At 38.4% G+C, this 24,465-nt stretch overlaps 2 protein-coding genes and 1 long non-coding RNA gene across 4 annotated transcripts; all 3 read left to right on the top strand.

Annotated features, from left to right (window-relative positions):
- Nucleotides 1–1,612: 1,612 nt before the first annotated feature.
- On the top strand, nucleotides 1,613–9,732 carry LOC146562429 (arrestin domain-containing protein 3-like). Its single transcript, XM_085295308.1, has 5 exons — nucleotides 1,613–1,692; nucleotides 8,473–8,617; nucleotides 8,693–8,789; nucleotides 9,124–9,368; nucleotides 9,475–9,732. Exons 1-5 carry the CDS (start codon nucleotides 1,613–1,615, stop codon nucleotides 9,730–9,732), a joined length of 825 nt encoding a protein of 274 aa, XP_085151434.1.
- Nucleotides 9,733–11,390: 1,658 nt separating this feature from the next.
- Nucleotides 11,391–23,629, top strand: LOC146562427 (arrestin domain-containing protein 3-like). 2 transcript variants are annotated; one of them, XM_085294155.1, is made up of 6 exons: nucleotides 11,391–11,657; nucleotides 12,016–12,075; nucleotides 12,208–12,352; nucleotides 12,430–12,526; nucleotides 13,031–13,287; nucleotides 21,133–23,629. In XM_085294155.1, exons 1-6 carry the CDS (start codon nucleotides 11,401–11,403, stop codon nucleotides 21,313–21,315), a joined length of 999 nt encoding a protein of 332 aa, XP_085150281.1. In that variant the 5' UTR covers nucleotides 11,391–11,400; the 3' UTR covers nucleotides 21,316–23,629. The 2 variants fall into 2 exon arrangements, 1 of the variants encoding a protein (XP_085150281.1); XR_014894647.1 differs by lacking the exons at nucleotides 11,391–11,657; nucleotides 12,016–12,075; nucleotides 12,208–12,352; nucleotides 12,430–12,526; nucleotides 13,031–13,287 and adding an exon at nucleotides 20,846–20,983 and having other exon boundaries at nucleotides 21,133–21,347.
- Nucleotides 13,349–20,947, top strand: LOC146562428 (uncharacterized). Its single transcript, XR_014894648.1, has 2 exons — nucleotides 13,349–13,721; nucleotides 13,852–20,947. It is a non-coding gene; the product is annotated as an uncharacterized LOC146562428 (long non-coding RNA).
- Nucleotides 23,630–24,465: the final 836 nt, after the last annotated feature.

Raw genomic sequence — 24,465 nt, 5'->3', positions numbered from 1 at the left:
CTTAAGAGTCGGGATAAAGTCTGGATGGATTTGATTCGAACGAGCAACTGTATTTCAAATATATGCTTAGAAAGTTTATTGTACCTGTAAATCAACATAATATTTAAACAAAGTGGACTCAGCAGAAAAGGTTTCACTTCTTTTTATTTTATTCTGTCTGATTTCACTCATTTTCTTTGTGCAACATTTTCATTTATTATGACTAGAACAACATCAGTAAACAAAAAGCAATAATGAAGCCACTCAATTTAAATCGTGGGAATTCAAAACAAAAACAAGTTTGTCTCCGGAAAAAGAGGCACATGCAACGAAATGTTTAAGTTCAAAAAGAACAAGCCTGCGTGGTTCACAACTACTATTGTCAGCATCATGGAGCTTTTATTTTGCCTTTCTTAGGTTTTAGGTAAAAAGCTGACAGGCCACACTGCTTTTAAATGTAGTATTTAGCTCTTAGTGAATTTGCATATCAGTGCTAGTCAAATTAACAACAACAGCAACAACAAAACTATGCATAAATCAGTACATTCTTAGGGAAGCATGATTTATTGGGGTCATATTGTTTAATTATTAATTAAACCCAAGTATCTATCAGCAAATTCCTTCCTCATCACCTGCTCATAAAACCTCCATCCTCTCCGTCTCACGTATCACTTTATTGTACCGGTAGTACTGAGTAGGATGTTATGCCAAATAATATTAAGACCTCCTCAGCGGGATATAAGCCCCAGAAATAAAAGCAATTCTTTCAACAATAGTGATTTTCTGACAGGATAAATTACAAATGGGCTGTCACAAGACTGCAAAATACACTCAAGACAAACTTTATCACTGAGGAAGGTCAGGATAAGTAAGTTTTTTTGTTTTTTTTGATTGATTGATTTTATTTTGGTTTTTCTTGCATTGTTCATTAACTAGTACAGGACCATAGTATAGGGCCAATATTATTGCAGCTAGAAAAGTGATGTACTTATTCATATTGAGGAATAAAAAAAAATAGGGGTAGTACATTGTTTTTTTCATTTTCAAAAGTGACTGTACTTACTTTTTTGAACCCTTGCGTTTTCTATGCATTGTGGTGTGTCCACCTTCATATGCTATCAAACTTATCAAAGTATATTGAGGCAAACTGTAAAAATAAGCCAAAGCCCTGCTCCACTATAACAGTTTAGTCTTTTGCTAAATGGTTGCAAGGCAGTGTGATGGCATAATAATAATAAAGTAGGTGAAATGAAAATAACGTAATGCTTTTATAGGTTTTATAGATATATTTTGGTCTTTCTTTGTCTTTCATTTTTTAAAATTTGTATTACAAAATCATTTTTCTTTTTCTTTTGCCTTTCTGGTATTTTGACAAAACTAGTCTACACGCTAAACATATTCTTACAGTTTACAAAATCAGACCCTGACTGTTGTAAGATGATCTTTTTTTCCCAAGACGTAAATGTAATCCTGTCCTATTCAAACTAGTAGCACAAATAATACAAGGAAGACTTACTAAATTTGTTTCCTAGTTTGTCCTCCTCATGGTGGAAACCGTCCTTCAGTAAAATTAGCAAACCACAGTGACAAGAGCAATCCAAGAGTCTGTTTATAAGCCTTTCTTTAATGAGAAATGAAACGCTCTTTAAATGACTGCTTTAGTTCCCAGTCAGGCTGCCATGTCTGCCCATTCACCTTTCAAGTCCCTTCACAGTGAGTTGTCTCTGAAATGTATCGGGAAAAACTATTATTACCACAGACTTTAAGGATTAACACTTTCAAGTGTGTTCTCTCTTTTCTGAAAGATGTCCTGTCACTCACCCAGTTTGATTTGTACAGTTTGTGGTCACATCTCACAAAGAGCTGACGTCCTCCTTCAAGGGGAAAGGCTTTGTATGAAGTGGAGGCAAATCTGAGCTGCTTGATGAGAAAAGACAGCAAAGCAAAGGCAGTTCACTCTCATCCATGGTACCCTTACAAACTGCCAGACAATGCACCCCCACTGAGTTTGCTCAGTGGGGGTGCATTGTACATGCAATATTAATACTGCATGTAACCAGTTTGTGATTTTCCTGTAAGACTCCACAGCCAAGATAAGATTTCAATTCAGTTCAGTTTTATTTATACAGTGCCAAATCACAATAACAGTTGCCTCAAGGTGCCTCAAGGTGCTTTATATTGTACAATAATAAAAGATCAAATTTATTTATTTAGTGCATTTAAAACAAAAACTGTTGAGCAAGGTGCTGTACATTTAAGATAATCAAAACAGATAAAAAGATACAAGGAAAACAGAAAACCCCAACAATTGTATGACCCCCTGAGCAAGCGCTTTGGTGACAGTGGGGAGGAAAAACAGGAAGAACCCTCTAGCAGAACCAGGCTCAGGGAGGGACAGCCACTGGGGCTGCGACTGATTGAGGTGATTGGAGGAAGACTGCACAAAAGACATGCTGTGGAAAAGAGTCAGCGAATAATAATAAGTAATGATTAATGCAGAGAGGTGTAGAGACGCACTGGGATCGAGAAAGACGACTGAGGAAGATATGAAGATGAAGCGCTTCACATCAGGATCAGTGACCATGGATGTTGCATGTTGTCCACGCACAATCTGTTATCTCCGTGTTGGTGTTCTTCCTGCATCATCATCAACATTGCAAATGGCCAGTGATGTTGTCTGAGCTTTCAATTAGCATTAGCCGAGAAGTTAGCTAGTGCATTTGAAAATTATCACTGGCAAACCCGCTAGGAACACAAGTAACTTAAATTTTGCTAACAGCAAACCTAACTTGATAATATACTTATTATATTGTATAAATTATTAAAGAAAACACTTAAACTGCTTATCGCTTGCTCCAGAAGTGAGGCTTTTCTATTGCAGAGCTGTGGCATCACAACAGGTAACTTTACAAATCCCTTTGTACATGTTTGAGCCTGAATCTGATCCCACATATGCGAGTGAACACAACAGAAGTATCCTGCAGCAACAAAGATTACAGCCAAAAATCTCAGCTTAGTAAACGATTCACTCATTACCTGCTTACTGTGGGACATGTGCCTTTTAGAAAATCTGTTAATAACACACATGAAAATTTTATGTAGGAGGCTTTCTTTACATTAAATACTTGCTTCAGGCCATTCAGCTATTTTTGTGTTGGATTGATTTTAGTACTTTTTAGTGCCAAAACAGTCATAATGTCAGTAAATATGGACTTCAATGCAGGACTCACTAACAGTTTAACAGGTGAGTGCACTCTTTAAAGGGGTGACGCAGTGATTTCTGCTGAAGAGGAGAGATCAAGCTAGAGATGGGTGAGGGTTACTTTGATTGCATGAAGTCATGTAGTCTTGGATTGATTACTACAGCAAGTTGAGGGGAGAGAAGGCTAGAGAGGCAGGTGGGTGACAGGGAAGTGTTTCTCTTTTAGCATAAGTAAACTAGCTCAGGGATTCAGATGAGTAGGATTTGTAGGAGTCAGCTTGAGTTTTTTCCAGCGACTATAACACCAAACGACTAGTCGGCAAGAGGAGAGAGAATAAATTGGTAGCCTTGTGTTGCAGCACCACCACTGAGCAGGCAATGATCTGGCAGAGAGTGCAGGTTCTTTAAATACTGCAGATTAAACGAGCTGATGGCACGGATGATCCCAGGAAAAAGCTGAGGAGCCAGCTCACTCCAAACCTGAGAGGAAAAAGAAGCAAAGACAGAGAATCTTCTATTGTCCAATTTTACTGAGCCCATGGAAATTATGGTTTTAGTTTCCTGTTTTCTCTGATTTCGAGAAAAGTAAGACTTACATTTAATCTTTTTTCCACCACAGGTCTATCTGTATGTGAAGTATGCCTCAGGGCCAGAGATCAAATTCACCATATTTAAATTTCACTTTTAAAAAATGATCAAAGCTTTCCTTGTTTTCTGTTTAAACTCATGTTAAAATAGAAAATACCTAATCTCAGTACACTCTTTCAGAGCATCTTTCAGAGATTGTCTCAGATAATGTAAAGATTGTGATACCAATAGACTGCACTGTAAATAGTAAACAAAAGAACTATGAGTTGAAACAGCATGACCCGCATTATTTTCAGGCTTTGAGTGTCTGTTTATGTTTTTGTGTATGTGTTCCTGGAGATATGTAGCTGGAATGATTGTAGCTCAAATAGATTATTCGCTAATGGGAGATCAGTGGTTTGAACTTCCTTCAGTCCAGTATACTAATTACAATTTATGCCAAATAAATGACTTCACTGGAAGGAAACTTCTCTAAGTGGTCTGGAGTTCAACAACTCCCACGTTATCTGGGACTAGCTGCCATGGTGAATTAAGCTCATGAGCAGCGCCAGAGTGCTGCTCTCAGTTGAACAAATAAAGAATTTTACACCATATGTATATATATTTTGAAAAACTGCTTTAAGACAAAATGAGGTCAAAGGTTGATGCTGAATCAACCTAAGGAAACATAAAGAAAAATTTCTGGTCAACATTTTCTCCAAGCCAACGTTAGAGGCTGGTGGGGAGTTGGGATTTGCTCCTACAGTAGGTAGGTTGCGTCTTTTTGTTCCAGATAAAAAAATGGCTAATGCTCACTTGCTATTAACATTATTTTCAGAACAGAAACATTCTTTTATTATTATCTCAATGATGTCACCCCCTTACAGTCCATCATATGCAGACTTTTAGAACCATTTTAATTAGTGCTAGCATTAAGGTGATCTAATGTAGTATTTGCATAAATTAAATAACACACACGAACTTCAACTAAAATTTGATGCCTGTGTTTGTTATCAGACTAGTTGAGCTTGCTGTTGTGCTACTGTGCCCTGGTTGTAAATATGCTGCAGTCCATCTTATTTCCCATAGAGGGCAGCAGCGTGCAGGTTTAAGGATGAAAAGGTGCAATTTAGCAGTTTACCTCTTACCCAAAGACACAGAACTCAGGGCGCTGTACATGAGCAGTCTCTGTTTGCCACTTTCCCTTCATGATCCATAACTAACAACTAACATAACAAATAATTAAGATGAAAAGTGTGTAACAATCTGCAGTGGTCATTAGGGTAGACAGAAATGACATCTCCTATATTACATGTAATGAAAAATATATATTGGTATGTTGGTGTGGTTTTAAAGTTCCCTCACTTTTTGGTTTCTCAGCATCCTGTAGTCTGCAATTACTTGCTGAAATCAAATATACAGGATCAATATTAGTCTCTTTACAAGTTTAATACAGGATTAATATTAATATTCACAACCTGCTGACATCCTTATAGTATTTTCAAACTGTCAGAGGACAAACCAGATCATCAAGGCACACCACAATAATTGAAAATAATATAGTTATATTGATGTGAAAGTTCAATGATGTTTGCATCAAATCAGGTGTATGATATGTGCAATGAAATGGCATGCAGTATAATAAGTAGTACACTCAATTGTCATGTGCTACGATGAGTCGAGTTTAGTCCAGAAAGCATTAGAAGAAAACACAGTTGAAATATATTATTCATCTCTTTTGTAAAAAGACAAGACCTTAAAAAATCTCAAATAAGAAGAATAAAGATTTCATTTTGGCTACACTCTGTAACACTACCTTTAAATACTTCATATTTCCCTGGAGTATTTCCACTGTGTTTAGTCACATGACCCATGCTTGGGACTGTAAAGTTTAACACACCCACAACAGGTGATTTAGGAATATCACGTGCTACCACGTGCTGTGTGAGTAATGCTGTTTACATGTACACGTGGTAACAGTGACCTCATTGAGGAAACTGCATTATTTCAATTTCATCATTCATTCACTTACAGAAACAGCATGCTCATATTTCATACATCATACATATCATTTCTTTCCTAAAACATTTCTATAGCGGCCTGCTTCGGAAGGTCTTCATATGCATGTCTCGGGACAGATTTTGTCAACCTGGTAGAACAGCGTTTTTGCCATATCCGCTCACACAGCTTTTCAGATTTTTAGTTGAGATTAACTCCAGGCCAAGTTTGAATGTGTTAGGTGAGGTCCTACATACAGCTCAGACTAGACAGATTACAGTTCACGTAAAAAATAAACAAATAAACAAACAAGCAAACAAACATAGCTCAAGAGTAGAGGGCTTGGGTGTGGCTTTCCCAAAGAAGACAATTTGTGTAGCTGGAGTGGCTGATGAATAGAAACAAACGGGTAAACATTAAAACATGCGTGAGACCAGATTTGTCCATAGGGCTTGACCATAGACTAATTAATGAGGATTTTATATTTATTTATTTTTAATAGCCTTACCTAGATGCACTTTCCTTTTAGTAAATATTTAATATTTCCCCAGTTCAATCACATGATCATATATATTGCTCAAAGTTTTCCAACAATCCCACAACAGGTGGCCCGGGAGAACCACGTGCTAGCACTTATTTAGGTCCCTGTGGTTTAATTATTACCAAAGTTCTTTGTAAGATGACTCTCGTCATGAGATAGAAAACCTCGCTGCTCACACTTAGCTGGCACTTGCTGTTTTTGTAGCACTGTGCAGCGTTTGATAGCGTTATGCCAAATATTATTAAGAGCTTTTTAGTGGGATATGATCCCATTAACAAAAGCAATACTTTTGCTAGTGGCGATTATATTACAGGACAAAATACACTGGAGTTGTCACAGGAATGCAAAATACAGTCACTCTTTGTAAAGCTGAAGGGAAAGGCGGAAAAACCGTCATAACCTTTTACAGCAAAGACAAATACTTCACCATCAAGCAGTTTGTCATTCAGGAATCTCAGGGTAAGTACGCTTATGTCTTTCAATGAACCCCCAAAATGAATCAAAGCACCCCCAAAGATTTCTTACTTTTTTGACAATATTTGCTGTTTGTGTGACACACTACTAAAAATATAAAAAGCATACAGTGCTTAATTGAGACGGAACATTTTAACAACAAAAGTATAGATACCCTCCCCAAATGGTTTGTTCCAGCTCGGCTCTCCCCTGCTCTGGCTCTAGCGTCCTTTCTGCCAGAGCGATGGTGGCTGAGATGCAGCGGAGCTGAGGTGTGAGTGCCTGGCTTAAAACAGGACATATTAGCTGCATTTAACCTTCAGTTACTCTTTATATAGTTGGGTAGGAGTCAGACCATGTTTCTTTTTAGCTGAAAAACTTTACACCCAGGTAACCTACAGTGTTGAAAACGTGTTTTCCGACATGTTCGCTACAATCCGTCCTACTGTGTAATAAAATCAGCGACATTTGACCGCCCTGTTGCTCCCATTAAAATTTATACAGCCAATTTAAAATCTAAAACTTTAAATTGCTTGAAAGTACACTGAGAGAGGACTTTTTTATTAGTGATCGTAATAATATATTTTTTTCATCTAATTGAATACAGTCTATTTGTGATTATCATTCCAAAGAGGGAGAGAGGATAGATGGGAACGTGAGGAGAAAGTACAAGGTCAGGAAGAACCAGGTAAGAAAACAGACAGGGAACAGTGACAGGCAAAACAGAAACTGTTAAACTGCTTGAGAGACTTGACCACCAAAAAGTGATAGACAGATTTTCCAACCTCAGGGTGAGGCGACATAGGTTAAAATAAAATAAAAAATCTGCAGAGCCATAGTAGTATCTGCAGTAAAGATCTTTTCATACATTGTATACATTGTTGCCTCCATTTTTATAATTTTTCTATCAATATTTTGTACATTTCAAGGACTCTATTTTTGGAGTGTATTTTTATGTATCTGTATTATACATACACACTAAAAGTGAATCTCTGTCCAAAAAATGCCCTCAGTTTACTTCTTACTCACTATGATCATCATTCATAATTTTCCCCCAGTAATTAAGGTTAGGATATGTATTTTTTTATTCCAATCCCTTCTTCTTTTGCAGCATTTAAATAACCTTTATCAGATTTGATGGTTTTGTTACAGACTTTTGCTTTTCTTTCACAATTGTGGGAATTAACTTGTGTTAAAATTTACAAAACAGTGATGTCGTGTTTTTTTGACAAGGACCCAAGCACAGAGAGACTTGATGAATTTAAGAATCTTATGATTTAATAAAGAAATTTGCAGACTTGCACAGAGATGGTAAAATTATGATGACTGATAACGGAGATGAAGACAACAGATGATGAGGACAGGAAGGAACAGGGGTTTAAATGCACCAAAGAGACATCCAGAGGGAACTCTGTACAACTGGAGACATTTAAGGATGCAGGGACTGACAGAGACAGGGTCTCAGCGTGACGAGTAAAGATTATCTTGCCTGGCTGAGCAGCTCTCTGGGTGCTCAGCACCCCCCAAAGCTCTGATCCTAGAATCGCCCCTGCCTGCAATCATATTTTTTTTCTTGCAACTTTAATTACCGTGCAAGTCAACCCCCAATAATTACTTATTAAAAAACTATTATTATAAGGATAAGCACTCTTGAGTGTTTTCAATTTTTCCTTAAATGATATCCTGCCACTCACCCACTTTGATTTGTTAATAGTATTGTCCTGTCTTACAGAGAGCTGCCCTCCTCCTTCAGGGGCTCACATGGAAAGATTGTGTATAGATTGGAGGCAAATCTGAGCCACTCAGTGAGAAAAGACAGCAAAGCAAAGGCAGAGTTCACTCTCATCCACAAAGGAAACCTTGATGGAGAGCTTATGGTACCCTTACAAACTGCTATATGTTACACTCCTGAATTAACACTGCATGTACATAAATTGTGATTTTCTTCTCAGACTCTGCAGCAAAATATGACTGATAAGAAGATGAACCTCTTCACATCAGGATCAGTGGCCATGGATGTAAGCATTCCAAAAACAGCCTTCCTCCAAGGTAATTATGACTTGCTCGCAATCTCACATTACTGAAATATACATTCACTCCACAGGGAATCTTTTTATGACTGAGGATAGACTATGATGACAGATAAGGCATGTAGTGCACATGTTGGTTAAATGTGAAATGTGTTATATTTTTGCAGAAATATAGAAAATCTTAAAACCTTTGCGAACTCATTCCTGCAAAGATCAAACAGATGATGACACAGCTTAAACTCTTAAAAGTTTGCAGTACTGAAATCCACAGCTCCACAGCTTTGTATGCAGCATAACATCAATGTAATTATATTGTAGGACAGAACTTTAACCTGATGTTGTTGTTTTTCCAGGAGAAGACATAAAGGTCATGGCTTCAGTTCAGAACAAATCCTCTCGTGACATTAAACTCAAGTACTGTCTCTACAGAAAGAACAGCTACTTTGCAAATAAGAAAAGGAAACTTGAAACAAAAGACATCCTGAAAGAGGAGGGTGAAGCCATCCCACAGTCAGTCACCAAGATCATCACCGTCCCTTCCACCGAGACCGCCTCAGTCCTAAACTGCAACATCATCAAATTAGAGAACAGACTCCGGGTGAATAGGCCTATTTCATCTTCCTGAAAGTATTTCCCAGGCCTTGTTAATATCTTTATTTAATCAAGTATGCATTACGAGTCTAATAAGCACTGACTCTTTCTAGGTCCATCTGGATGTGAAGTATGCTTCAGACCCAGAGATCAAGTTCCCCATAATCATCCTGCCTGCTTTAGAGGGGTCTGATAAGCAGCAGTCATCTGACTATTCAGCCAGTGGATTTGAAGCATCTCCAAACTCTGACTTTCCAGAAGGGACAAGCTTTCTACAAAATCCAGCTGCCCCTGGAGTTGATGGCTTACCACCTTCCTGTGAGACATATGACATGTACCCCTCCCTGAACAGTTCAGACAGAAAGTCCTAGAAGCTCGGCTACAGATTTGGAGGGTACTGGGCTCTTTTTTATTTTTGATTCTGATTTAAATATTCTGAATAGCTCAAGGAAGTAACACGATGTGTTACAGAGATGATATGAAATCTATAAAAAAATCACTGTATATAGCCACTTATAAAAACATTTATTCCAGACATTACTTAGTGCCTCAGAGAAAATGTATATTTTCATTTATTTTATCAGTGTGATGATAGAAGATTTCCATGACCGAGGCGTATTTTGATACATTTTTAACAGATGGATTTTTAAATATCAAATCTTTGCCACTCAGTGCATAAATATCTTTATTGCTGTAGAGTAGAACAGGGCCAGCAGGAGCAGATTCTGTGAATCCATAAAATACACTCATTGAATATATTTAATTATAATTATAATATTTTTAATATTAGTTCGTTTTAAGTTTTAAAAAAGATGTAGTCAGGCTTATTTGAGCTTTTTTTTTGTGATCTAATGTTTTGTTGGGAAGCACTGTGTGATGTTTATCTTGAAAGGTACTATTGAAGTAATCCTTTTATTTGGTCTACAGCATTAATACACAGAGCTAATTTGTTCTAAATATATGGATTTATAAATTTCACTTTATATGCTGCGGTATATTGATGCTGATGGGTATTGAGGTTTAAGAAAAAATGTGTTTGTACTGTTCTTCAAGTACTGTTTATGGGAAACTGATAAATAGCCCATAACAATAATCCTAATGCTGAGATTGTTTCTGAGACATCCACATGTCCACAGCAAATATACTGAGCCCCACAAATGGGCCCTAGTGTATTACCAGTATTACCAGTGTGGAATAAAAAAAATGTGCATGTAAAAGGAATGTGTATGTAAACAGGTATATGTATTATGAAATCCTTTGAGTGATGGATAAGACTAAAAAAGGCTTTTACAAATGCACTCCTTTAACCAAACACTTTGAAGCTCTGCTCTGGGATGTCTTCATACGACTGTGTCCGGACAGACTTTGCTAACAGCAGCACCACATCTGTGCCAGATACAAACTCAGACCTGGTGTATAACACTTCAATAAAAAAACAAAACAAACGAATGTGTCAAAACTTGAGATATGAGCTGTGCGGGGCTTCCAAAAAAAGGCAACAAGTCACGGAGTCTGAGCCTTGTAGCTGGAGTGGCTAATGAATAGAAACCTGACTGGCCAACAGGTGTGCATGAGAACACAATGGGCCAGATTTGGCCAATGGGCTACGACCACAGAATAATGAGGACTTTTTATGTAACTTTACCTTTAGACACACTGGTATATGGATGCACTCTCCTTTAAGTAAACACTCAACATTTCCAGTGTTTAACCACATGTTTAACTCCATGATCCATGCAAGTCACACCTTATTGTCCATAATGCTATTTGCGCCTACACACACTAGTACGAGGTTAGTGTTTCATAATTTCATTTATAGAAGAACCATGCCTACACATTTTATTTACACAAGATTTAATTACTCTAGCAGACATTTACAATGTTTCTTATCAATAAACATGAATATTTTAGGGCCCTGTGGTTTAATTATTATCAAAACTCTGTGTACTTGCACCTACAAACCCTCCTCATGACACATAAAACCTCTCTCCTCATGCTTATCTGGCATTTACTGTACTTGCAGCTTTGAACAGTGTACTATGTCAAGTAGTGTTAAGAACTTTACAGTGGGATACAATCCCCTAAACAAAAGCAACACTTTCAGTAGTGGTGATTATCTCATGGGACAAGTTACATTTGAATTAACTAATGAGTGTGAAGTACAGTCACTCTTTGTAAAGCTGAAGGGAAAAGCTCAAGTGTCATGGACTGAAAATTATGGGAAAACTATTGTGACTTACCAAAGCAAAGAGAAGTACTTCAGCATCAAGCAGTTTGTCATTCAGGAATCTATGGGTAAGCTAATGTCTTTCAATTTAGCACAATGCTGTAATCATTTTAAATCGTGGTATGTTTAATTAATCTGCTACTGTTAACAGAAAAGCTTTTATTTGAATGATCATTTATACAAAAAATGCCTTTTAACTAGTAAGGTTAGTACAATCTTGACCAGCTGATGGCAGCAATAATAGCAGGAATAACATTATCCTGCTCTTCTCTTTCTGTAATTTTCTCTCTTCTTCAGAACTATTTGCAAACCTGCTATTTCAATGAGCAGCCCTTCTAAAAACAGTCACAGAGACAAATTTACAAACCTTCCTTTAATCAGACATAAAAAAAAACATGCTATCTGACTAATTCATTGTTCCTTAGGCAAAAAATGATCTTTCCCCTGGCTGCCATGTCTACCCATTCACCTTTCAGATTCCAGTGCAGTGAGTTTTCTTCTGAACAAAATTATTTCCATTGGTGTTCCATATAAACATATTCAAACATGTTTCTTTATTTTCTATAACAATATCCTTTCATTTAAGTTTCATTGCACCTTTTGTTGCCACATCTTACAGAGACCTGCCGTCCTCCTTCAAGGGCTCATGTGGAAAGATTTTGTACACAGTCGAGGCAAATCTGAACCGGTCGATGAGAATGGACAGCAAAGCGAAGGCAGAGTTTACCCTCATCCAAAAGACAAACCATGATCCAGTGATGATGGTACCCTTACATTGTTGTTGAACAAATACACACATGCACACACAGATTTTCTAAAATCCACCCTTTTTTTATGTTAGAGCCCACAGCAAAATATGATTGATAAGAAAATGAAGCTCTTCTCAACGGGATCTGTGGCCATGGATGTAAGCATTGCAAAAACAGGCTTCTGCCAAGGTAATTTAAACCATTACTGAACCACACAGTCAATCTGCACGTCATTCTAATAGTGGATTACAGTAGAAAATGGCAAAAGAACACATTGAAATTCATCTATAGCTGAAACATGTGCAGCTCAAGGTCAATTTGCTCATGGAACACATTTATGGTCTAAAGATAAGATGATATCTAATGTAGGTCACAGGCCATGGAAGTAAAGACTGGGAACTAAATGTGATGTAAATACTTCACTCCTAAACGCATACCAGGAAATGTCCAAATGTAATCTTGGTACATGACCTCAAACCGTCCTCTCCTTGTAGTACTGCTGTCAAACTTTAAACTCATATAATTAAATGCATTTGTCTTCTGTGCGGAATTAATGCAAGTCATTGATTTTGTAATAGTGACACTCGCAACTTAAAAGTTTCATATTTCTGTAACCAGTTTTTTGATTATTTGTAAATTCATGGCAAACAGAGCGTAACGCTCATGTATAACCTGTTCTTGTTGTTTTTCCAGGAGAAGGCATAAGGGTCATGGCTTCAATTCAGAACAAGTCCTCTCGTGACATTAAGCCCAAGTACTGTCTGTACAGGAAATACAGCTACTTTGCAAATAAGAAAAGGAAAGTTGAAACAAAAGACATCCTGAAGGAGGAGGGTGAAGCCATCCCACACTCGGCAGGTCAGACTGTCACCAGGATCATCACCGTACCTTCCACTGTGACCACCTCAATCCTAAACTGCAACATCATCAAAGTAGAGTATAGACTCTGGGTGGGTAAGCCTATCTATCTTCACTTTTATGTTGTTCTGCATCAATGGGATTTGAAGAAAATATAATCTGATCAAACATTATTCAGCTTTAAATATTGTTCAGCTTTAGAGTTGCTGTGCAACTGTGTGCTCACGACTTTGGCCTTGAGAGCGATAAGAAGCGATCGCCTCATCCTGCAGGCGAAAGATATGCAAGCGAAGAGACTAGAACACCCAAGGCCGATTTCCTTTTATGGAGTTGTTTTTCTGCTAATGCAGCACTTTCCTCACAACCCCCTCCTGTAAGTTTTAGAGAATATATACCCATCCTCACAGCAAATATTTGGAATCTCTTGATGTGAGCTGATTTGAGAAGGTTGTCTCTGCCTCAATAAAAGTTCACTGATTCCCCATCTGCAGCAGGTGTCCGGTTGTCTTCATTCTCCGCCAGCCTGGTTAAGTCAATTCCTCCTTAACATCTAAAAGAACCTATTTAATGAAGGAAGACGGTTCACTTTGTGTTTAATATTATTCTATTGCTGCTGTTGTTTTTTTTTTATATCCTTCAAATGGCGTCACGAACAGGATCCGCTCCAGGTCAACTGGACGGAGGGGAGGAGATCGGCTGTGGTCTGAGTGAACGGAGTTTGGACAAAAGCTGTGTACACACAAAAAACAAGGTAAGCAGACCTTTTATTTCTGCTATATTGAACATTATAAAAATACTTAGTGTCCAAACTCCTAGTAATTCATAACCAAAATTGTCTGGCTTACTTAAGGCTTGTTGAGAATCAGACAAGTGAATAAGAGATAAGTGAATAAGAAATAAGTGAATAAGTGAATAAAGATAAGAGTGAACTGAGGTCTGACCACGGTTGCAGCCGACGGGTTTGCTCTCCGGTGTCGGATACATACCTCAGCAGGTCTGGGACCTTGAAAGGGTTTATTAGTAACGCCTTTCTAAACAAATTAAAAGGTTAAAGGCCTTGAGAATATTTTTTAGTAATATTCTCTAAACTACAGAAGGGTTAGGAAGGCCCAGAGGACTTTATTAGAAAAGATCCTCTAAAACTTAAAAAAGAGAAGTACTGGTTGGAGTCCATAGGAGGGGTCCCTTTGATCAATAGGAGAAAACGGATCTCTTCTTAAAACCCCGATGATTTTAGTGTTTTAAATGTTTTGATGTTCTGTTTGATATTGGACACACATAAATACACGCTGAATGCTTGCTGTGGAACACTGGGCAGGACAGTTTGGTTCTCCGTTGTTCACAGATTACACAATTAAAGGAACTAGGTTCCTCTTTTGGTTAAAATAATACACCACACATAGAATTTTTTTTACACATTTATTACATACATAAGGAGGGTAATGAGTGACTGCAGGTAATGTATGAAGTGTGAATGAGACGTGTGAACAAGGTGACAACCAACTAGCACCCCTATCAGGAAGCTCTAGGCAAGGTTACCCGCCAGACTCCGGTTTGGTAGAAGCTTGGTAACACCTGAAGGGATATTTCAGTGCTGACTCACCTTTAAAGCAGCGCCCCAGCTGATTAGTGCCTAACAGAGGCAGAAACCCAGCTGGCCCACATTCTCCTTTAAAATCAATAAATAGAACTTAGTAATGAGGCCGTTTTCAAGGCGGCGTACTTGAAACGGTAATTGATCAGCAAGGCTAGGCCTGGGCTATAGGTGCTTTTAAATTAGTCAAAAAGTTAGGGGTAACCTCTTCTGGCATATGTCTATGCGGGCCCGTGTGTAAATAGAACATAAATTACCGGTGTGTGTAAATAAAGTGTAAAATAGTGGTATAAACTGTCTGTTGAATTTCTCCTGAGTGTTGAAAAAAGGAAAAACTCTTTTCTGCTCTCTCTCTGAGAGAGGGGCTGTGTGTGTGAGACAGGAAGTGTGCATGCCCATAGAAGGAAAGAGATGAGGTAAACTCTGTGCAGATAGACCGAAGTAAAAAAAAAAAAAAAAAAAAAAGGAAAAGGGTCTCTCTCTCTGTCTCTGTGAGAGGAAAAAGGTGGGGGCCGAGTGAGCCCGCGGGGCCGAGCGGGTCCGCGGGAGCGAGCGTGTATGCTGTATGAGGAAGAAGGGAGTGAGAGGGAGCGAGTGAAAAGAGTAATCGAGTATTTGGTGATTTTTTATTATTTCAGAGGCACTGGGTAAGAGTTTTGACTTTAGCTGTGAGAGTTGTGAAAAGAGCAGGTTTTTCTTTTGTTGTAGACTGTGAGTAATCGGTGTTTTTCTGCCTATTGTGCTGCGTGGAAGACACAGAAATGTAGAAATGTTTGTGGTTTATCTTTGTTTGACGTTTTATATAGAGCTGGTTGATTCAGGGTGATTTCTCCCGTTTAAGGGAGGAGTTGCATTGTGGTTATGTTAAAGCTTTGCTGTAGGGGTATGTGTGTGATTTTGTGCTGGCTTCGCATGTTTAAATGGATGCATAGAAGTTTGTCAGTGAGAAATTGTTATGGTGGGGTTTTAAAGTTAGTAAAGAGTCAAACAACGCCCACTGTTTTAAAAAGGCCCAAAACATCATAAAAGACACCTCACATCCTGGCCACTCCCTGTTCGAACTGTTGCCCTAAGGCAGACGGTACAGGGCAATCAGAGCAAGGACTAATAGACTCAAACACAGCTGTTATCCAACTGCAATAACACATCTGAATACTACAAAAATGTCCACCATGCCACTCTTGTGTTAATCTATGCACGGTCTGAAGCATGACGGTGGGAATACTTAGTATTTTAAGTATTCTATCTATTTTATTGATTGAATTTTATTGTTTTTTTATATTTGATATTACTAGGGATGATGCAATGATCAGGGACCATTCTTAATGTCGTCGGTCTCATGACAATGACAATAAAGTTTTGATTTTGATTCTGATTCTGAAATACACCCTCCTCAAGAGTTCAATGATTTAGGCAGTTATGTTTATACAAATACTAAATGTATGTTTAGTGTCTTCATACAGGTGTTTTTTCTCAACCTGGAAGCCTGAGTACGGCAGCAGAAGACAGGCCAAGCTTTGGCTAAAATTCACGGCTGGACACCAGAGTTGTCCTCACCCCTCCCGGTAAAACAAAAAAGAGAGAATGTAGTTTGAGGCAGGTTTTTCTCGCTGAACTGCTCTGGGTGCTGTGTCCCTGAATCTCGCCAGTGTTAACCTCTGGCGGAAGACATGGAGAAAAGGAAAAGATGTTCCTGGTAAATCACTGAAACAAATAAAACCACACACAACCAGAGAAAGATATGAGAAGGGTGAGGAACAGACACATGTGCGTGTTAGAGAAATGCCTCGTTTGAGAAAAAGTTAAAGTGACCCATATACAGACGCACCCATACATGCAATGAAGAAACAGCTTACATACATGTGCACGTACATGCAAGGTTAAAGTAGCGACACTTAACATACACCTGTTTTTAAATGATATAGTTTATACATTACTGACAATTAAACGCTTTGGGTTGCAGGACAACAACGTAACGTCAAAAGACAAAGACACTGGTCTGAGGATTAAGTGAGGACACGACAAATTTAGTGGTTAAAAGGGTCGACTTGGGACATGTTTTTGTTGATTGTTTAAGACAAATGACTACTGAATGATAGGAAATTCCTTTTTAGGTTTCTAAACAGGATCTTAAGAATTTTAACACGTACCTGTGTTGTCCTGTCAACTTGAGGGGTTATGAGTTGATTATATGGTGAAAAAAAAAACAAAAAAAAAAAAAAACAAAAACAAAAAAGGGGGGAGACGAGATCTCGTTGTTTCTCCCCTCTCGGGATAACACAGCCAACACAGCACAGCCAACACAACATCATTTTCCTGTTCGCCTGTTTTGTTTTGTTTTTGTTTTTTCTGAGAGCCGAAGCTGACCTGGACTCCTACCCTCCCCTCTACCATCGTTGCCCTCTCCGCGACCATCTTTGACCCTTTGACCCCTGAAGGCCACAGCAGCTGGACTCACAACAACAACTTGAGGATGTCAACAGTGCTGCAAAAGAGTGATCTCATGCAGCAGAGACGGAGAGCACTAAACCTAAAGCCCGTTTCACTACACGGGGGAAATTCCCAGGCTGCGTCAGCTGACAGAGCTGTGACGAGACGCGCATTAAGCCCGGAGGAAAAGGGACGGTGAGCAGAAGGATGCTGACCTCTGAGAAGAGCCGAACAGCAGAGCTGCAGAAGGCCGTGGAGAAGCAAAAGGGTCAAGGTACAAGGAGAAGATGCAGGCAGCTGCAACAACGGATGAAAACAGACCCAAAGAGGAGGGGAGGACCCTAGGCCATGCGTCAGGCCGCTGGTTTACCTAAACTACAGAACAGGAAGGTGATGAACACAAACATATACCAACACACGAACACACACTTCTGCATGCGCCTACTTAGAATGAAGGGAAACACACACATGAACACTTATGCACTTGTTGAGGGAGTAAAAACTGATACATACCCATGCACTAAAATCAAAATGTTGATTTAATTTACTAAGAAGTGACACACAATGCTCCAGCTGCTGCAATGAAGAATGCTTTACTGACAAAGGCTCAATGCTGCACACAACAAAGTCAAATACAGAATTTGCTATAATAATAAGCCCAGAGGGCATTTGTGTGGTCTGGGGAGCAGAGTCCGGAGCGGTTTGGTTATGAAAATGATGCCCGTGCGAGATATCTGGGGCTTAAGGCCTCGACTTAATGGTTTACTCTACACTAAAAAGAAAAGAAAACACTCTGAGCAGTGGTGCAGAGTGAAAACGAGGAATTAACAGTGTGAGTTTTATTTCAGAGCGCCACGTCATTGTGATGGAGATTTAATAAAGGAGGAACACACGGACAAAGAAGAAGAGAAGGGGGGGCAGCCCTTGAACGCGATTGCCTGAGGCATTAAAGTTCTGTACTAAATTCTGGTTTCCAGTGTGAGAAAAGTCACGCAGTGCCAGTAGTAGAGCTAGGTTGAGTGATGATTCTAAATTACTGTAAGTAAATCATCGTACACCGTTCAAGTTTCATGATAACGGGGATCTAGACTTTGTTGAACCCTAGGCAATTTGAACAGGTAAAAGTCGAGTGACCAAGTAGCAGTTGAATAAAAGTCATTGAATAAGTGTTGAAATAAACTGGCAGAATTAAGAGAATTAAAACATTTCAAGAGCTCAACTTACTTAATGGTTCAATTTTGTTTCACGAACGCAAAACATATAGGTTTATGAATATGAAAAGATTGAGGTGGTGTTGAATTGACTCTGTGTAGGTTTAGGTTGGTATTTTTATTGATGGGAAGAATATTCAGTGACAAGTCCTAAGACCCGGGCGTCTGCATTTTGTTTTTGTTATTTTTCATTTTATTTTGTTTTATATTTACTAATTTTTGTTTGTGAATCTTTTCTTTAAAGCAGATCTGCACATCGGAAATTACAAGCATTACACGTCGGCGAGAAAATTGTTGTAAGTGAGTTTCTCCGCATTGAAATGGGTTCTGGAGGAAACACTTGTGGGGACAATTAGAAACGAGAGTCCCTGTTTAAAAAAGGATTCAGCGAGGTAATCCAAACTCAAGTTCTTGTTTCTTTTTGAGATGACGTCATTTTGCTGAGTGTGGAAACTAGATGCGACGACAGGTTTCACTATCAGCAAAGAACGGATGAATGGATGAAAGACTGGGAATAAAAACAAACGGACTGACTGGTAAAAGATGACAAGACTTGACCATGACTCAAGGTTAACCACCTCCACCTAGATAGGATAAAAGGGTGGATGAATTTATGTGGGTTTCTTTTACAGGAGTAGAAGGATGACAAAATATTCGAGGATGAGTGAACCTGTAAATGCCATTTTTGTGTCTTGTGTTGCTTACAGAGGTGACTGCGCAGCGTTACCATTTACATTTTCTTCCCTACAGGGTTACAGTTTTAATGTTTTTCTATTACAGGATTTCTGGGCGGATGTGTGAAGAAACGGTGTTTATGGGTTAGGAGTTGGGGATGCTATTACACTGTATTCTGGTGAGAGTGTTGGGGGAGACACACCCTGTCTTGAAAACTGTGATTCTTTTACAGGAAATGTTTTATAGCACCTATGGAATGAGGATGTCTGACTACGGTCAATGTGCTGCTAATGTTTGCTTTGCTTTGGTGAGAGGGGTGCAGTAGAAAACAGACAAGTGACATGACAACAAGTAATAATAACAGATAACAAATTTGGGGACAGTTTGACCTAGAGCCCACTAACTGGCCATTAGGGGCTCTCTCTCTCATTGCCCAAAGGGTGAATAAAGCAAATTGTGGCAATAATAGTGATTTAATGATTGGATAAACCTGAACATGATACTTGTCTGTTAAGCTGAATCGTTTATTACTCTTATGATTTTCCGGTGGGACTATGAAGATTTTTTGGTACAGATTGCAGGTTGTTGCTCTTTAACTCCTAGAACACGCCCTTGGCGAGGTGGGAGGAACTGGACCACCTTTCTCTGCCCCATCATCCTCTATTAGACGACATCAAAGCTAAGTAAACATGTCTTGGCTCTTTCCCCATGAAATGACAGGCAGGCAAAGATGTTGCGTCTTTATTTGCTTCCTGGCCCTGGGTCTCATTCCCATTGGCATAATCCTGATCGTGAGGGTGACGAACATTATCGTCTTTCTCTTGTTTAAATGCTTTTAGACTGGTTGTTTCTCTGTGGTGTTTTGTATTAGGTTTGTTATTAATTGTTTCCCTCACCCACTTCCTCTTGAAGGATATATCTGGTTGAACTGTGTCTGGTCGGGTTGTGAGGGTTAAGCGATGTTCTCAGGGTCTCCGGACTTAAGCCTGAGCGAATGTGTACTCCCACCACTGGATATAAATTGTTTTTTTCCACACCCCTTCCTCACGTTTTACCATATTCACTTTTGAATGTCCTTAGCAGTTACCGTTCTGAGTTTATTTTACGGTTGATTTATTCTTTCACATTTTCACGTTTATATCTCTCATTATTATAGTATACTCTGTACTCTCCACATTTTTATCATTACTTATGCTTTTTGATTGCTGAGTTACAGGAACTGTTAATTTTGTGTCACTACCCTGGTTGCACTGACTCGTTGTATCCTTTTGTGCAGGACAGCTGTTACTGCTTTCATCGGGAACCGAGACTGCTTGCAGCCGACCCCTGGGCAGGGTGGTGCCTGGACTCTTTTCTCCTCATCTGCAATGACAGATAAAGACAAATGAAAAGACCCGAGGAGTTTTTCGAGCCAGGCTTCGACACGTCTCTGTGTTCCTTTGATTGTTACTTATTTTTGTGTGTTGACCCATTTAAGATGGGTCAAAAGGGGGATTTGAAGAAAATATAATCTGATCAAACATTATTCAGCTTTAAATATTGTTCAGCTTTAGAGTTGCTGTGCAACTGTGTGCTCACGACTTTGGCCTTGAGAGCGATAAGAAGCGATCGCCTCATCCTGCAGGCGAAAGATATGCAAGCGAAGAGACTAGAACACCCAAGGCCGATTTCCTTTTATGGAGTTGTTTTTCTGCTAATGCAGCACTTTCCTCACAACCCCCTCCTGTAAGTTTTAGAGAATATATACCCATCCTCACAGCAAATATTTGGAATCTCTTGATGTGAGCTGATTTGAGAAGGTTGTCTCTGCCTCAATAAAAGTTCACTGATTCCCCATCTGCAGCAGGTGTCCGGTTGTCTTCATTCTCCGCCAGCCTGGTTAAGTCAATTCCTCCTTAACATCTAAAAGAACCTATTTAATGAAGGAAGACGGTTCACTTTGTGTTTAATATTATTCTATTGCTGCTGTTGTTTTTTTTTTATATCCTTCAGATTGCATGGTAATGTTGACTCTTTTTCCACCACAGGTCTATCTGGATGTGAAGTATGCTTCAGACCCAGAAGTCAAGTTCCACATAGTCATCCTGCCTGCTTTAGAGGGGTCTGATAATCAGCAGTCATCTGACTTTTTGACCAGTGAATTTGACCAATTTCCAAATCCTTACATGTCAGGAGGGATGAGCTTTCTACAAAATCCTAGGAAATCTTAAGATAAGACCTTGATTAAATGTTTTTGTAGTAACGGGTGGTGTTATTATATTTTTTAACAAATAACTGAGCAGACAGTTGAACACAACAATCTGCAGTGGCTAGTTCCTATACTACGATTAATAAAAATCATACGCACATTTTCTCATGCTTCATCCCTTTTTTCTCAACATACTGTAGTGTCTTTATGGTTAAATGAGTTTTACTTGTGGTATTTTAGCATGATAGAATTTCATCAGCCTGAAACAGTCTGGCTTCCTTAAAAAGCTGTGCTTGCCTCAGAGCAGTTAAAGAAACACCAACGTAAAGTTTAATGCTGCTTGAAGTTATTGTTCCTAAGTTTCCAAGCTTTCTGTTGATTCTGCACTTCATGGTGTTAATTTGTGCTGGGTCATTCTCATAGATATAATGCCACATGTGACATGGCTCATTGTCTTTAATAACTACTGGTAGCAAAACCTGTTAGTTGTGCTCTGCTGCTCACCTTTTTAATTTTTTTTTAAAGAAATTTATTAACACCTGACTTTCTTTTTTTTTGTTTTGGTTCTTTGATTTTGCATTCTTGGTTGAAAGACTCAGAGCGCACATTAGCAGTCATCTAGATCTAGATAGAATAAATTAGGGTGCTTATGTAACAGTCAAGAGCGCAGGGCAAACTAAACCCTTTTGTCTCATTTGGGTGTGAAAGTTCAGGTCACTGAGGAAATTCATTTACGAGCCTAATTACTTAAGAAAATACAATTTTATATGTATGTATGTATGTATGTATGTATGTATATATGTATGTATGTATGTATGTATGTATGTATGTATATATAAATATATAAATATATATATATATATAATTTTATTATCTCTCTCTCTATATATATATGTATATATATATATAAACAGAGGCGGAGCCAGACATTTGAAACACCCGGGGCTTAGCCCAAAAGGGTGGTATGCATGTGGGATTTTTTATTTTTTTTTTGGGGGGGGGGAGGTAGAAATGACTGAAAGATTAATTGGCTCTGTTTTGAGTTTTGTTCAAAAAAGAATGACTTCATATAGGGAAAGATATATATCACATGTGCAGGACACCTGAAACTAGTTTTTTAATTAAGCAGCAAGGAAGAACAAGGTCAGGGCTGTATCAGGACACGAGGACTAAACCCCAATTCAACCAGACCCAGAACTGATCCAGAATTAAAACAGGACTACAACAGTTCAAAATCAGGACTACTTGGGATTTAACCAAGACAGAACCAGAATCAGAACTAGATGATAGTAGCACTAAAAATCATCATAGACCTGCACTACACTTATTTTTAATTCTACCAAAGTCCACTATTTAGATTGAGAAAGGTTTATATAATTATTTAGCCTTGTTGTGCAAACAAGCCTGCATAACTTAATAAATATAGAATCTGAAAAATAACAAACCTAAAAAGAAACACTAGGTACGAGATACATGAGTACCTATGATATGGTGATACTTTTGGTAAACGACCATTTGGCTAACATGTGTGTCTCACCTGCTCTTGTTCCACCTCTGTTCTGTCCTCATTCTCCTCTCTCTCCCTCTCTGTTCCTCTCTCTCCCTCTTTGTGCTGACAATCATCAAATATACAGATATTTACAAACTCTTCAGATCAAAACACAAACACTTTTTTAATTGCAACATCAAATCAGACTAAATGTTTATTTTTTTAGATTGATAAATATAAAAACATATTTGTTAACTTTAAGAGTAAAGAGAGAAACTATCTGTATTTCTTAATTGCAAATGGCACCAAATTGTATTCAAACTTGAGCCACACTTATGGAGATCCACAATTCTTTTCCTGGTGTTTTGGTTGACATCTCTTGATTTTCCCATGTTACAGAAACAGGCTCTGTGTTTTGCCTTATATGCATCCACAGCTGTGCCACCAATTTACTCACATGGACTCTACTAACCTATCAGAAGCTTCTTCAGCTCAGAATGGAATCCTCTGGAGTTTTCTTATTAATTAACAATAAACTTAGTGTATATGTACTCCTAAATTTGATGAAAGTGATAAAAAACAGAAAGCTCTGTCTCTTTATTCTGACATTTAACTAATTCAAAATTATATTTCAATATTTATCTAAAGCAAAAGTTTACTCTAAATTGATGTTGTACAGTAAAAATGTTTTATGTTTTCTCCCTAAAGTGTATGTAAATATCTGGTTACAAATGTGAATATCCTGCTGTGTACTGAAATCCCTCTTGTTTTGCATAGAAATATACTGAACAACATACAAAGCATAATATATAAAATAACATTTACCTGAGTTTTTTCTTTGAAAGAAGCCTCTAATGTCCATTCTTATATTTCAGTACATAACTGAAACCGATTTAGTCGGGGAGGGTAAGAACTGAAAATATGAAATAAACACACGTAAGCTAAGACTCTCTAAAAAATAGCATTTGTTCGGCTTTTCATTTCGCCATTTGTTGATTCACTTGAAGAGCAAGTAACGTAATATTGGTCAAGTGATCAGTTTGATATCAATCTTTCGTGATGCACCGTCATATTTACATTATTTGTACGGTAGGAATGATTTGCTTTGGTACCTGGTCAATAGTGATGGGTCGTTCGTGAACGAAATGGCTCTTAGAGCCGCCTCTTTGACGTGAACGACGCGAGCCGGCTCCTTATCGCGAGCCATCACATGTTTTTTTCCCCCTTTCTCTCAACCTCTCTCTAGCACTTTTTTTCGCTTCACTCCGCACGTGAGCTGTGTGCTTTACGCTGGGAAGAGGGGGGAGGGGCGGTAGTTACACTCAGTAGCACAGGAACAGAGCCAGAGGGAGAGAAAGAGAGCCAGGGACAACAACGTCACATTAGAAAGGTATAGTAATCATCCACAACTATTTTCAGTTGCAGATGATAAAGGATTCAGAAAGTTTATTCATGCAGGTCCATATGACAGAGAATATGCATGTTCTTTTAGTTTTCATATTTTAATTCATATTTAATTGTGTTGTTTTACTTTAAATTTGTAAAAGGAAAAAGCTGAAAATTTAATTAGTTAAAAGTTGAAATGTGAATAGTAGATTTTTGTATTATATGATTTATTTATTACATTTTATGTGGAGTGAATAAATAAAAGTATATTTACGGTGGCCCCTAGAGACAAAGCAC

The sequence above is a fragment of the Mchenga conophoros genome, linkage group LG12 (genome assembly GCF_057382185.1).
Source record: "Mchenga conophoros isolate Kocher_MC1m ecotype Shallow Benthic linkage group LG12, M_conophoros_male_GT1.1, whole genome shotgun sequence".
Taxonomy (NCBI): Eukaryota; Metazoa; Chordata; class Actinopteri; order Cichliformes; family Cichlidae; genus Mchenga; species Mchenga conophoros.
Note: the sequence above shows the minus strand (reverse complement) of the source record. Positions and strands in the feature narration are given on the sequence as shown.

Coding starts and splice junctions, on each gene's coding strand:
- LOC146562427 (XM_085294155.1), top strand. CDS start 11,401: ATGTCAAGTAGTGTTAAGAACTTTACAGTGGGATACAATCCCCTAAAC. Junction 12,076..12,207: donor ACCTTTCAGATTCCAGTGCA/GTGAGTTTTCTT, acceptor CACATCTTACAG/AGACCTGCCGTCCTCCTTCA. Junction 12,527..13,030: donor AAAAACAGGCTTCTGCCAAG/GTAATTTAAACC, acceptor TTGTTTTTCCAG/GAGAAGGCATAAGGGTCATG.
- LOC146562429 (XM_085295308.1), top strand. CDS start 1,613: ATGAAACGCTCTTTAAATGACTGCTTTAGTTCCCAGTCAGGCTGCCAT. Junction 1,693..8,472: donor ACCTTTCAAGTCCCTTCACA/GTGAGTTGTCTC, acceptor CCTGTCTTACAG/AGAGCTGCCCTCCTCCTTCA. Junction 8,618..8,692: donor ACCTTGATGGAGAGCTTATG/GTACCCTTACAA, acceptor TTTTCTTCTCAG/ACTCTGCAGCAAAATATGAC.